Raw genomic sequence first — 14,372 nt, 5'->3', positions numbered from 1 at the left:
ATATATATATATATATATATATATATATATATATATATATATATATATATATATATAATGACATTCGGTATGGGTGTGTACGTATATATTATGGTATACAGCTTAGGAGTGCATGTATATATTACGATGATGTACAGTGTAAGAGTACATATATTTATTATGATACGAGGTGTAGAAATCTATGAATTTGATATGTTTCTTATATATGCATATAAGCATTTTGAATTATTTCGACGTAGAATTTACTTCTTTTTTTTTTGTATATACTATGTTATAGGATTATGCTCGTTAAAGAAGTTATAGGATGAAGAATTTATCATTAAATATCTTATATAGATTATTTAAAAATATTATAATATGACGTGATACATGTTTATCTAAATAAAATTATAAAGTCTTATAATTTATTGAGTGTGATTGAGTCGAACATATGCGAGCCCATACTAATATAGATATAAATGATGACTTATGAACATTTGTATGTGTAAAACTTTTAGACATGTTATGTGAGTGCATTTTTCTTTTGATCATATATTATAATTATGTACAAGTGTCAAAATCACTTTATACACGAAGAAGACTTTATCATTTTGTTTAGTAAATTAACATATTTTATTTTTTAAGATTGCTTATACTATATTATCTTATTTTAATTATGTATGTGATTAGAAATAAGATATTATAATTGGATTATTAATTTATCCTACCTAGGATAACCATTGATACGAATATGAATATGACTAAAAAATAAGATATTATAATTGAGTTATTAATTTATCTTATAGAGGACAACCATTGATAGGAAGCTTCCTGACACGTGATAGATTGAAGAAGAAGTAATGATTTGAATAAAAATAACACTCAAATAAAGGAAGAAATAGAACCAAAGTGCAAGTTGACATGTCGTAGTCTCATAAGAAGCAACACCTAAAGAAGTGCAAAGTTGCGGACCAACTCACATCTACCTCACTTGATTTAAAATGTTATCTCTTCTGAAACCGGATGAGGAGATTAAGGAGGATCTTCTTCTTCTTCTTCTTCTTCTTCTTCTTCTTCTTCTTCTTCTTCTTCTAATCTAATTAGCAAATTTATCTTGTTCCTTAGAATACCAAATCCTTTTAATCTTCTTTACACGACGAATAAAGCGACACATTCTCGGATGTGAACTGCCCACGAAAGCACACTTCACGATAGGTGGAGCTCATTAGCACTGTTGGCGATAAATAGTCGCATGCATTGTGGACTAAAGTAGGTGGATCTCATCGTTTTCCATTGAGGTCAACGCCCCATCTAATCTTCCATTGTTTTTTTTAATGAAAAGCATGGAATCGGAAGGTAGAAAGTTAGAGAATTGTTGATAAGCTTCAATTTAGATTTGGGGATTTATGATCTCAATCAATCAATGACAAAGATAAGGGGGAATCACCTTTTCCACAACCAAGGAATATATGGTTCTTTTACTAATATATTATATCTTCTTCCTTTCCTTTTGAGTTGCACATTAATGCAAAGCTGCCCAACCTCCACTTCTTTTTCCTCAATAATTTTGTTTGCATTTGATATTATTATTCTATTAAATGTATGGAAAAAAATGTTATTTTCAGACTCTACATAGATAGAGATATATGGGAATGCTATAAATATGTGAGGGTATAAGTATGTTGTCCAAACTTAGCAATAAAACAAGTCTCTATTTCTCAAGTATTTTTTGTCCCTTTTACACAATCACTTGCATCAAATTACTGAAACCATGCAAAATGTGCAAAATATTTAAATTAATTTAATTTAATATTTGACCCTTTTTTAGAACATAGGAGGAAAAAACAATTTCCCACAGTTTATTGTGTGTAATATTTAAGACATTAATATTGTATATAGATATTTCAAGGATTTTGGGTTACCAAAAGTTATGGTGCTTAGTTTGTGGAATTTGTGATGTCTTCTTGCCATTTGCTTAAGTCACAAACAAATTAATTAATTAATTAATTAATTAATTACAATTAATCACTTGATCAAATCCCACTAACCTAATCCAAGCTGGCTTTTTGCACCAAAAAAAAGAGTATTATAATAATAATAATAATAATAATAATAATAATAATAATAATAATAATAATAATACATCCCCAAAAATAAATAAATAAATAAATAAAATAAAATAAAATAAATAAATCATGGAGAGGTGGATAATCCCCGGCAAAATGCAGCTATAAAACTCACCTCCGTCGCCTCCTCCCACGTATACCTCTGTCTCTCCGTGTCTCTCTTTTGTTCGTCGCTTCATCTGCCCGTTGGTCTTCCTGTCAATTTGCACCCCAAAGGATGGGAATTTTAACGGCTGCTCCGACCGAAATGTGAGTGTTGTCCCTCCAATGTCTTCCGTTGCTTATTGGCTCGGTTGAAACAGTGCGCTTGCTGTCTCTAAACCTGGTTTTATGGTTTCGTGTCGACATTTTGGATGTTTGTTCTCTTCGATTATAGGTTTTCCAAGCATGGAGTCCGCAAAATTGTCCTCCTTTATGGTTTTGGAATGGGTTTTCGTTGGAAAGTTTGGATCTTGAAAGCTTTACGAGTTGTTTTTTCCTCTCTTTGAGGTTTTGGGTCTCGCGATAGCGATTTATAGCTATTTAAGGAATGTTCTGCAGTAAGTAGGGCAAAAGATGCTACTTTGTTGAGTAGAGATGGTTCCTTGAACTAATCTTACCTTTCTCTTTTTTACACCCTGTTTCTTGCTTGGTATAGTGAATTGGTGTTTTTTGCTTGGGTACTTGGTTTTGTTTCAGTGATTTGGGTTTTAAGCCGTCAATTTGCATTTCTTGTTTATCTAAGCTTCCTTCTGTCCTTAGTGCATCGTCTATAGGACATCAAGATTCGAACTGCAGGTAATCGAGGGCAAGTTGGATCATCACAATTGAGAGCAGCAGTTGGAGGTAGACCTGTCGGTGAATGAATATAGGTTTGAGGAACGGATTTCTGATGATTCAGGGATTTGGAGAGCGATCACTATGCAAACATCAGGTTTCTTTGGGAATCATGGAGTTGGCCAGATGGTGATATCTGAGACACCCCAGGCCACACTGGTGCCTTGGTTGGTTGGATCTCAACTTATCTATGGTGATCCTCTTAGCCAGCTGAAGCCTCTGTCTAGGGACCATACTGACGGGGATGACCAGATAACAGCTGTGTCACGGCAAATGAATCACGTTATAGACCCAAGGCGACGACCAGGTTCGGGGTCCGAAATCCCAGAGAAAGGGACTAATGGTACAGTCAAGTTCTCGATAGTCCCAGGTAATTCTATTGCAATGCCACTACCAGAAGTAGGCACTATTTTGATGCATGTTTCGTTCCATCGTTCTCACAATTGATCTATTTCATGATTTGGTATCTGACTTGAGTTTTCCTTGTTTTCATGCCTGTTTCTTACCACTATTTTAGCGATGATATAACTATTAATCTATAGTTCTCAAATGTCCTTTTGTTTTAAAGTTCTTCTTTTCTGAGTAATTTCTTTTTGCTTGTGATGTAACCATGGCCATCGTTGGTGACATATTTTTAACTCTACATCATGATTAATTCATTAAAACTGGGGTAAAACACAAAATAAGGCTGTTAGGGTCATCCTAAGACCTTATGTTGGATGCTACATTAATGAACTTCGTTATTTGACCTTCTTGTGACACAGGACAAAGTGAGTGGCGAACCTTGGTGGAAAACAGGCTTATTAGAACATCTAGCACCAAAGACACACTTTTCTGGAACTTTATTTCAAATAATTTAGGGTTACAAGAGTTAGGAATTTGAACAAGAATGGTTGTTCAAGTTATATGAGAATCCAGGAGCTGAAGATGAACTTTTGATCTGAATAAAATGTAAATAGTATCGTAGTGGCACCTTAGATCTGAATACTACAGCAGTGTTTTTTAGGTTTAATCAGGCCCTTTTGAGTCTTATCAAGATAGACAAAAAATTAATAAATAAGCAGAAAACAAATTGACAAAGAGATTGAACTCGAGAGGAAAATAAGAAGTTGACGAAATTCAATAAAAGATCCCCAGGAATTGCAACTAGGTAATTAACTTCACGTCATGTATGATTTACTCCACAAACTAAAGAAGCCACATGATTCATCGTTCTTCAAAATTTCCTTAGATAACATTTTGTTAGATTGAAAGGGAACTAGCATTTTTTTCAAGCTTTGGAAAGTTTAATACTAAAATAACTTGCAAAATACTAAAATCCATTATTTCGTAGAACTCCTTTATGGAGGTGAATCTTTGAGAACTAAAAGAAGACTTTTAATTAGTAAAGCAACTCAAGTTGAACTTTTTCTGGGCTTCTAAATGCTACTGAAACTAAGGACAGAGAGCATTCAAGAGATCTTAAAATAGGAAAATATGACTCAGAACTCAAATTTCAGGAATTGTACAAGACTAGTTTGAGTCAAAACACCATTTTGTTTTAGATAATTCGATATCTTTCTTTATCAAAGCATGAAGAGATACGAAACCTATTGGAGAAGACAAAAAGAGATACCAAGAAGCAGGAGAAAAAGCAATTACTTGTTGACCTTGGGAATTTAGTAATAATGCCTGATGTTGCTGCACACTTAAGTTGGTGGGGTTTCGAGGATAAGAAAATGTGCATCATGCTTCGAAGAGCTCTGTAAGTTAGATACTCAGTCATCACAAGTTAGTTGCTCTTCATTGCTTTTGAAAAAATAAGTTAACTAGAATATGTTTATTATTATCACAACCGTTATATGATCACTGTCTTTAGAGGAAGTTCTTACAACTTATTTCCATTTTAGTTCATTTGTTTCAATATCTTCTTGGTGCTAGCAAGCAAAACAATTTTAAGCTGGCCATAAATGTCTAATCCTGACAATTGGAGTATCAATTATGATCATGGACTTAGAGTTTAGCTCAAGTTGCTGTTATGTAACTTTGGGAGTGGATGCTGCACACTACTTACTATATCTATGATTCATTAGATGCAATGTCAGAGAAAAATTCTATGCGATGCACTAAATACAGTGTTAGAACTAGATTCATTCTTGAAGTGCTCAACGAATAAGCTGGGACATAAAATTATTTAAAGGATTTAATATGGAGTGTTTAACTTACCAACGCAATGACGAGCAGAGAAAGAAATCACTTATAACAAGCAATCCTTCTAACAAGAATGTAAACATGTGCATAAGTTGGCATTGGAAGTGAAAATTACAATTGTAAAGCGGCATAACCTTCACTTAATTATTACCACCTGAGAGAATCTCAACATATCATGTTTATATCTCCCAATTTGTGGAGAAACCCACAGTGCTATCTAGATGTTACTTCTGAGTTTCAGACCATATAATGTTTCTCCGTACCAATGGTCGCACAAAATGAACTCAACCACTGATGTTTTTCTTCTTTAGATCCCAAGGATTTAGGAGAAGTGCAGAAGACTCAGCAACACTATGTGCCCTTTCCTCTACAGTCATCATTACGTGAAAATCCAGGTTGTTTCGAGCCAGGACTTGGTCAGTCTATGGTAAGTTTTTGGTTTCTCATTCTATACTTTCTTGGAGAAAATAGTTGCTCGGAAGTTGGCTAATTCAATCTGCAATGTAACTTGGTTATTTTAATATATTTTGATACTGGTGTAGGTTTGTCCCAGTCACTCTTATGTTGACCAGTTCTATGGCTTATATGCAACTTATGCAGCTCAAGCAATGGTTGGTTTCTCTTTCCGAGAAAGAATTAGCTTTTACCATTTTTGTTTTTTTTACTTTTTAAAATCAATTATGGCTCTATGGTGTTATGAAGTCAAAATATGAAATGATCAAGGAATGCAAATTTATTATTTGGTGAATTTGCTACATCATATTTTTCCCTTGTTCATTGTTGGTGACTGTTTTCCCAACCGGTAGTTACTATAAAAATTATGTGATTGTGAATTTCTCATATTCGTTTTACAGCATGGACGCATGCTTTTACCAATGGCTGTGGCAACCCAAGGACCAATCTATGTGAATGCAAAACAGTTCAATGCTATTCTTCGTCGTCGCAAAGCTCGTGCTAAGGCTGAGAAAAAGAACAAATCGATCAAGGTTAGGAAGGTACGTATTTCATACGATACAAAAAAAAATCCTTCATATTATAGGGTTGGATTTTCTAGTTTGTGTTGTTTCAAACTGAGACCAAGTGCAGGAAATTAGTATATATATTTTGGTTATCTGTTCTGGCAGAGAGAACTTTTTATTTTATGCTGTAGTTACTTTGAGTGTCATTAGGTAGCCAACCTCTGTGACACTCTTTGACTCTCAGGTTAAGAAGATGATTATAAATTAATTATGATAGGCATTTTCCTTACTGTGAACAGATTGAGTGTCTGAATTAGATTTGCTTTTCTGCAGCCATACTTGCATGAGTCACGCCACATTCATGCAATGCGCCGAGTGAGGGGCTGCAGTGGTCGCTTTTTAAACACCAAAAAGGAAGGTAATGTTGGAAATGGTGGTTGCAAGGTAAAAGAATGGATGCCTCCTCAGCCTGCCAATTTCGAAGCGAGCTCTGAGACTCTGCACTCTAGCAACTTAAAAATGAACTCTGCAAGTAGTCGATCGAGTGCATCAGGATCTGAGGTGACAAGCGTGTGTGCTGGGGAAGATATCGGTGATTTCCACATTGTTGATAATCCGAGTCCATCAGGTTTCTGTTCCCATTTAAGTATGATGAGTGGAGGAGGACAAGGAGCCAGTATCGGTCACAGATGGGGTGCTGCAGCTGATGGCTGCTGTGATCCAGACCTCCTCAAAGTCTAATGAGATGGATACTGGGGAGGGTGGATTGGAAGTTCCAAGTACATGCTTGAGTAATTCCCCTCCAAAACCTGGTACAACCAGATGGAGGAAATGGCCACTGCCATTGTTTGGTTGTTTTCTCATGGCAATTCATTCTTGGCTTTTATGCAGTGAGGCCTTCATTATCATCTAAACATTCCTTGCAGACTGGGACAATAATGATGATGATGATGATGATGATAATGATCGAAGTCCTCTTCGCACTACCGTACATAAATGTGGCTTGTCTCTGATGTTGGATGAGAATAACACTGTGAGGTAGTCTGATAATTATGGATACTGTGCTATTGGGGCTTGTTTTCGTATCCCATGTTTTAGCTATGATGGTTTTATGTATTAGAATCGTTGGACATATCACATCGATCACATTAAAATTCAGAAGTAGGTTCAATCTGGACGGCCTTCACTGCGTGAACAGATCATCCTGTCTAATGGATTAAATTGGACTTAGGTCATCAATTTCGAGGGCAAAAAATGATTTCTGGATCTTGGCACACTCGTTCATGTTACCAAAATACTCCTTTCTACTACTACAACGACTCACTATTATAAGTTCACTTATTATCCATCTAATAAGTAATTCTAAGGATTTCTTGCATATCTAGGCTAAATATAGATTCTCTTTAGTATCTCCCTTACATTTTAAAAATTTATATTCGTGAAGCTGAAATAGTTAGATCAATTTATCCTAATGTTATTGATTTTATTAATTAAAATATAAAAATAAAAAGTAAAAAGATAATTTTAATGTTCTAGCTGATGATGGTAGATGACAACGATGGTAGCAGACGGCGTCGGTGGTGATAGACGACGTTGTCATTGGAGACCATAAGTGACTGTTATGGATGTGAAGAGCGACACTGAGAAATGTGAGGGTTGTTTTGCATCTACGTCGGCGTAGTTGTTGAGTGGTCCTTCCATCGCTCTACATCTATATCGATGTTGATGTAATTGTCGAGCGACTAAAGGGTTGTCGATGTAGATGTCGAGTAGCACCACTCTACACTTGTGTCAACGTCGACGTAGTTGCCAAGCGATGAAAGAGCCATCGATGAATATGCCGAGTGATGTTACTTTGTATATGCGTCAACGTCGACGTAGTTGTTGAGCGATACAGCTCGATATCTACATCAACGACCCTTCCATTACTCAACAATTATGTCGATGTAATTACTGAGCGACGCCGCTTTGTATCTACGTCGACATTAACGCTTGACAACTGCATTGATATCGATGTAGACGTAGAACGATCCTCACCTCTCGTCGTCATTTTTTTTATTCACAACAACCATTTGTGACTCCCAAGGACATCGTCGTTCGCTACCATTGACGCCATTTATCACTATCAACATCATTTGTCATTACCAATTAAAATATTATAATTATCTTTTAAAATTTTATTTTTATATTTTCGTCGATAAAACTAACATCATTAGGATAAATAAACCTAAATATTTTACTTTTATAATGATAAAAATACCAATATATATTTTTTAAATATAAGAATTAAAAAACTAAGTATAACTATCTAAATGGGATAATATATAATTAACTCGAAGAAAATGTCTTAAGAAGATGCAGGGATGAAGCTGCGAGAGCGAGCGCACGCGCACTTACGATCCCGATTAATGCATACGCAGAAGGTAAACGTTTTCGTATCCAACAAAGATTCAACGCTTATAGTCCTATTATATTAAATTCGAAACACAGACATGCGCTTTAAAGAAAAATGACAAGAAAAACATTAATCAACCTCATCAACCGCTAAAGGAGCAAAACCCCAATAATATACTGGAGCCTCCACCAGGAATAACGGGACACAAACGCCACCATTGCTCTGTTTGGTTACTCTAATTAGAGATCGATGGCAAACAGCATGAGACAAAAGAAACAAAGGAAAGAAAGCTAAGGGGAAGGCAAGAGAACGAACATCACCAACTTACCACCGTCTTTCTATGAGAGAAGATGCACTTCGGGAACGAACAGAAGAATAACGTGAAGCAGAAGAGAGAACATAAGTAGGTTAGGAAAAAGATTGGTAAGAGAGAAAACAGGTAATTTGTAGTCAAGCAAAACAACATATAAGACAGCCACAGCTTATACACTCGAATGCCCAATCATAATTTCAAATCAGAGCAAAATTATGCTAATTCAACAATCAAGGGCATGTGACGATTCGTAATTATAGACCTTTAGCATCTCAGCAAACTTCCATGGTAAAAAAGAAGATTAACAAGAGAGAAGTTGTGATTAGAGTATCAAGTTTAAGCCGACTCAGATTCCAAACAAAATCACCCAATCAAGGAAGCTTAACGGTATCTGCGGAGGGACAATGTCTGGTTCCTCTTCCAGGTTGCCCTACGAGATGGCCTGGCCTTATGATGAAGATGACCTTTGCCACGAAGACCTCGGTACTTCTTACCAGCTGAAGTGAGTCCTCGAAGCTCACGGTGCTTGTGAACACCCTTGCAGATCCAGTTTATCCTAGGGTCATTGCGAATCGCATTGTGAGCCGGATCAATGAGGATAACCTCGTAATATTTGTAAGTTGAATCCTACAAAACATAATAATACAGTACCTTAATTAATTTGATAAACACAAAAATATAAAGGTCTACGACCAAAGCTAAAAAGCCTTGAACATAAGATTAATAACTATCTAATTAGCAAAGCCATCTGACCTCATTAACCCAGTAAGAGTTCAGCACCCTGATGCCTCCCAACTTACGGCCAGCCCTTTCCTCTGCAACTGACCGTTTGTTCCTTTGGAACTTCAGCTGGGTGATACCCTGATGCTTGGGCTTCCCATACACAATACCCTTAGGAACTGGCCTCTTCCTGCCACCACGTCTAACACGGACACGATAAATCACATAACCCTGCATGTTTTATGAACAAATCATTGTGATTAAAAGAACAGCAAAATCCAAAAATTGCAGTGGAAACAAAATGCAAACAGATGCAAACCAGAGAAGTGTGATTGGCAAACAAAGAGATTGTTTGTGTCATGGAGGTGCAAATGCTCTCCATAATAACTCAGTTTAGTATTACAACATGATATACATGAAAGAATATTGAAAATACAGCCACAATAAAGAAACACCACCCTAGACTTAATATATAGCTACCAAAAAATAGTAAAATGTTCAAAATGATGAACTCCCGGTTGAAAAAACAAACACTTCTCCTAGACTGATGGCAGCTCGGTGAGCCACCTGTTATATCACAGCAATGTTTATAAGCAATTCATTCTCTTATCTTAAGATCACTTTATCTTCCAGCATGTTGCTGATAAAATCATCAATCAATTCATATGATACCAACGATGATCACTATATAAGCAGTCAGAGAATTCCTTGTTCTAAGTTCAGTAAGAGGTCAGAAAGAATGAGTGACAGAAAGACAACAGTATGTAAGAAGATGAGAAAAAAAGAAGATAGGTGTGTGAGCCCAACATAGACCATCTTTGTTACTTAACCTTGAACGTAAATACAATATCTAAAACAAGACCTTCAAACTCCAAGAGGCACTCATTATATTAAATCTATATTTGTTTGCAGGCAATAACTGCCAATACATATGACATACTCTCCACTGCAGACTCACTTTGGGTCAATCGTACAACAGGCAACATCACAAATCTAGTGGTAACAAACAACCTTCCCAGTCATTAAAAAAATAGCTCCATTCATTAACAATTGCATTCAACTAAGCCTTGAAGAGAGAAGATTTGTTCATGAATTAAATGGATTGAGCTAACCTCTCAAGATCAAAATTTAAACAGCATCGTTGAGTTCTAGAACTGAAATCTGCAGTCGCTTCCCTAAGGAAAAAAATCACCCATTCATGCATGTATTGAACTCGCTTCCCAAGGATAAAAGCAAGTGATCATGAGTAAATTGGTAAATATTTGCCAAGATTCAGAAAAGGATATTGTGAACATGATGATAGTATTGTTTTCTTTCTCAGGAAACAATGCGATTAAACAACCAACGTCAGTCAGGCTTATATGTTAATAAATCATGAATAATAATGAAATAACAAAACATGCCTGGAAACTATCAGATTATAATGAAACCATTCTTGAAGGTGCAAAATATGTTCCAAATAATGGCATTTCTTAGATTAAACTTTGTCATCCCTATTTCTTGCTTATCGTAAGACAGTTTTCATATTTATTTCCATTGTTAATCTCTATACTGCATTATAGATCTAATAGATTTTCACTATCCAAGAAAAAGTATATATATAAAATAGATATGACAACCAAATTAAAGAAAAATGTTGACCTTTTCTCTACTTAAGATGATGCTTATACAAACCTTCTAATTCATCCAACTATGAAAGTGAAATACCAAAAGTTTTAGTCAACATTAACTTTTTCCCACTGACACTTGGCATCTAGAAAAAGCTTCTTGTTTTTTGTCTATGAACAAAAGCAAACAATAAATAAAGTGGATGGTGTTTTGAACGAAATAAGCCTAAGGTATTTTTTCAAAAGTTACAGTAAAAAACAACAAGAATAGGCGCAAGAATCATTATGATGGAAAGCATATTCATCCAAACATAAAGATCTTCTTTTAGTTCAATCCGACCATGCATAAACCTGTAAATAACTATCAGTTCAAGTAATCAAGTTAGTACTAGCAACTTAAAACCCACCTAATCATCGACCAGAGAACATAAAATCTCCCTCCCTATAAAAAAAGAGGGATTCGAATAGAAAGCCAAAATCACACACCTTATCTTAAAATATGCCCCTTAATCAAGAAACAAAAATGTATATTAAGCAGATACAAGAACAAGACAAATTTAACACAAGCATTCATGCATGAATTAGGCATTAGATGGTGAAACCAAGACAAATGCTCTGCAATTGTAACAGTGAACAGATGTTTGCTAGCTAGAAGATCGATATAGAACGCTCTCTTTCCAAAACAACCATCGTACCGAAAGCAAAAAGAATATGGAAGCGGTATAATGCATGGGGCAAAAAGAGGCCTCACATTGAACCCCAGTGTACCTGCTTCGCCTTGTAGCCAAGGCGACGAGCCTTGTCAGGCCGCGTCGGCCTCGTGACGCGGACGATCGATGGGAGCTGGCGGTACTCCCAACACCTTACCCGCTGCAGGAACCGCATCACGTCCGACTGTTTCTTCCTCCATAGCTCCGACACGTACTTGTACGCCCCTGAGGTGCCAGCCAGAGATTGAATCAACAAAATAACAACAAATTCAATCACAGACTACAAAGATCAAGATAGAAATCCAGCAAATAAACTTACAACCCGATCTGATGTTACAATATATCTATGAACACTAACAAATCCATCGAGTTGGAAATAGATAAACGGGCTCGAAGGAGGGGGAAGGGGAGGGGAGGGGAGAGATGGAAAGGGCGAGGAGAAAGAGCTCACCCATGGCTCCTTGGAAGCTCCGCAGCGGCGACGAGCTAGGGTTTACTCCGAATGGAGGCAGGGGGGATTAAATGCGAGCGTGGTGTGAGTGCGGAGAATCAGAGCCGTCGGATTGTGCTGGTACGATCTCGAGATGCGACGGATGGTTTATCGCCTTCGGAGCTTTAGATCTCGCGCATGCGCGACGATGCACTGTGATTGAATACAGGCTGGAGCGGTTGGCGGTTGTGACTCCGTTTCCGTCTCGTAGAATATACTTTTATGGCCCAACGAAAGATTCTTGAGATGTTTTTCTAAAAACTATTTTTTATTGTTTGCATTATATTAAATTATACAACAAAAATATTTTTATACCGATCCAAACTACCTATTATTTATGAAACAGTGTGTCAAACATCTTGATAGAAATATCGAGTTATTTCATGATCCACGAACGAGCTCTCTAATCATATAAATCTAGTCCGATTTCGTTCTAACAATCACACATTATTCCTACTTCTTATGCTTCTATAGATTAAAATAAAAATTCACACTGATAATTTTTATAGTTTAATTTGTGAGTGGATTTAGTGGTTGTGATTCACTTGGATGAAGTTTAAAATATCAGAGATCAGTAATTATTTTAAATGGAAGTAAGTTAAAAAACAATTGACAAAATAATGCATAAAATGGAAATAATTTTCTGAATATTTATTATTTTGTAAACTTTTGTTCCTAAAAACCAGAAGAACGAAAACAAAAACTTGGCGCCATAACCATTTTCGTGGGCATTTTGGTACTTGCACAAGAGCCAAAAGGTTGAGAATACGGGGATCCTCTTCAGTTCTGGAAGTATACGATTCAATCTGAATCCATCCTGATCGTCCATATCACTACATACCGTTGAGATGCTACGAGATGGGGGATGAAAGGTTGAAATGCAGGTTTTGTAAGGAGAAACCGACGCGTGTAATTTGGAGAGGACCTACCTACGAGCCATGGTGTGTATATATATATACGAATGGAGGGGGAAGCCGATGCTACTGTCAGTTAACTGGTTGCCTCTTTTCTCTGTTCGCTTCGTTCTCTTCGTTGCTTTGTTCGAGATCAGCGGCGAGATCGGTGGAATAGGTGAGCTTCCTTCTACCGATCGTGATCTCTCGCTTCGTTCCTCTTCCACCAGCTGTTTGTCGTTGATATCCTCTGCTTCTACTTCTAATCGTAGGAATTGTACTCTGGTTTCCGATAAGGGCGATGGTATCGCGACGGATAGTCGCTGATGGCCGAGATTAGGGTTTTTGTTTCTTATTTTCTCTTTTGATATGCTATGTTCGTACGTTTAGCTTACTCTTGGTGATGATTCGCAATCTTGAAAGATTTGTTACATATGACGACGATTTCAAAGCATCGGCAAGTGTTACGGTGGATTGGGATATCAAGATATGGTGGTTTATGAATGATGATGTTACTGCGTTAAATGCATGATGTCATGATTAATGGTTAGAGTTCGTATTAACACACACAAGTGCTGTCAGGTTTTGCAGCAGAAGAATGATACTGTTAAAGCCTCAACAGAATGCTGGGGTTTTAGGTTATAGAAAAGAATGAAGAAGCTTAAATAGAAGTTTCTTGCTCCTGCTTTAGTTGTAAAGGAGGATTCAACAATAGGTAATTAACTGCATTAGAAAATTCTATTGGCATTTCGTATAACAGATATCAAAAAAAATTAGTAGTTCGTAGCGGCCTCCACGGGTTGTCAGTATACCAATGATGTGATATGTTCTGAACAATTGATAAAGTATTAGTCATCTTTGATATCATTTAAGACAAAAGGATGTTTAGATTCTACATGGCTGCTAGCACAGATTAGTTTCTTGAGGCTCAAATAGGATCAGTAGATGAGAAGGTAGAACTCAAAGCAAAAGAAGGATTGTGGGGAGGGATCTTTTACATGGCAACGAGGACAGCTTATCGTAGTAATGTCTGTGGCTGAGGAGGATGCTTCACTTGGTGGGCAATTATTTTTGTAATTTGTTCTTCTAAATTAGGATACTTCTGTAGATTTTTCATTTCATCATCTATATTTAAATCCTTGAATATGGATGAAGTCTCAAAGTAGTTATTATG

At 36.4% G+C, this 14,372-nt stretch overlaps 2 protein-coding genes across 5 annotated transcripts; one reads left to right on the top strand and one right to left on the bottom strand.

Moving 5' to 3' along the window:
* The first annotated feature begins 2,222 nt into the window (after window positions 1-2,222).
* LOC103983522 (nuclear transcription factor Y subunit A-10) lies at window positions 2,223-7,041 on the top strand. Of its 4 annotated transcripts, none has more exons than XM_009400735.3 (6): window positions 2,223-2,354; window positions 2,847-3,291; window positions 5,423-5,538; window positions 5,654-5,722; window positions 5,966-6,097; window positions 6,404-7,041. In XM_009400735.3, exons 2-6 carry the CDS (start codon window positions 3,006-3,008, stop codon window positions 6,809-6,811), a joined length of 1,011 nt encoding a protein of 336 aa, XP_009399010.2. In that variant the 5' UTR covers window positions 2,223-2,354; window positions 2,847-3,005; the 3' UTR covers window positions 6,812-7,041. The 4 variants fall into 4 exon arrangements, with proteins under 4 accessions (XP_009399010.2, XP_009399008.2, XP_065037500.1 ...); XM_009400733.3 differs by having other exon boundaries at window positions 5,966-6,106; XM_065181428.1 differs by having other exon boundaries at window positions 2,246-2,354; window positions 2,883-3,291.
* Window positions 7,042-8,947: 1,906 nt separating this feature from the next.
* LOC103983523 (large ribosomal subunit protein eL15z) lies at window positions 8,948-12,424 on the bottom strand. Its single transcript, XM_009400736.3, has 4 exons — window positions 12,267-12,424; window positions 11,874-12,040; window positions 9,532-9,729; window positions 8,948-9,405 (listed from the first exon to the last, which is right to left on the bottom strand). The coding sequence occupies exons 1-4, from the start codon at window positions 12,268-12,270 to the stop codon at window positions 9,160-9,162; spliced, it is 615 nt and encodes a 204-aa protein (XP_009399011.2). The 5' UTR covers window positions 12,271-12,424; the 3' UTR covers window positions 8,948-9,159.
* Between the last annotated feature and the right edge of the window lie 1,948 nt (window positions 12,425-14,372).

The sequence above is a fragment of the Musa acuminata genome, chromosome BXJ1-5 (assembly GCF_036884655.1).
Source record: "Musa acuminata AAA Group cultivar baxijiao chromosome BXJ1-5, Cavendish_Baxijiao_AAA, whole genome shotgun sequence".
NCBI lineage: Eukaryota > Viridiplantae > Streptophyta > Magnoliopsida > Zingiberales > Musaceae > Musa > Musa acuminata.
The sequence above is the reverse complement of the archived record's forward strand: the minus strand, read 5'-3'. Positions and strand labels throughout refer to the sequence as shown.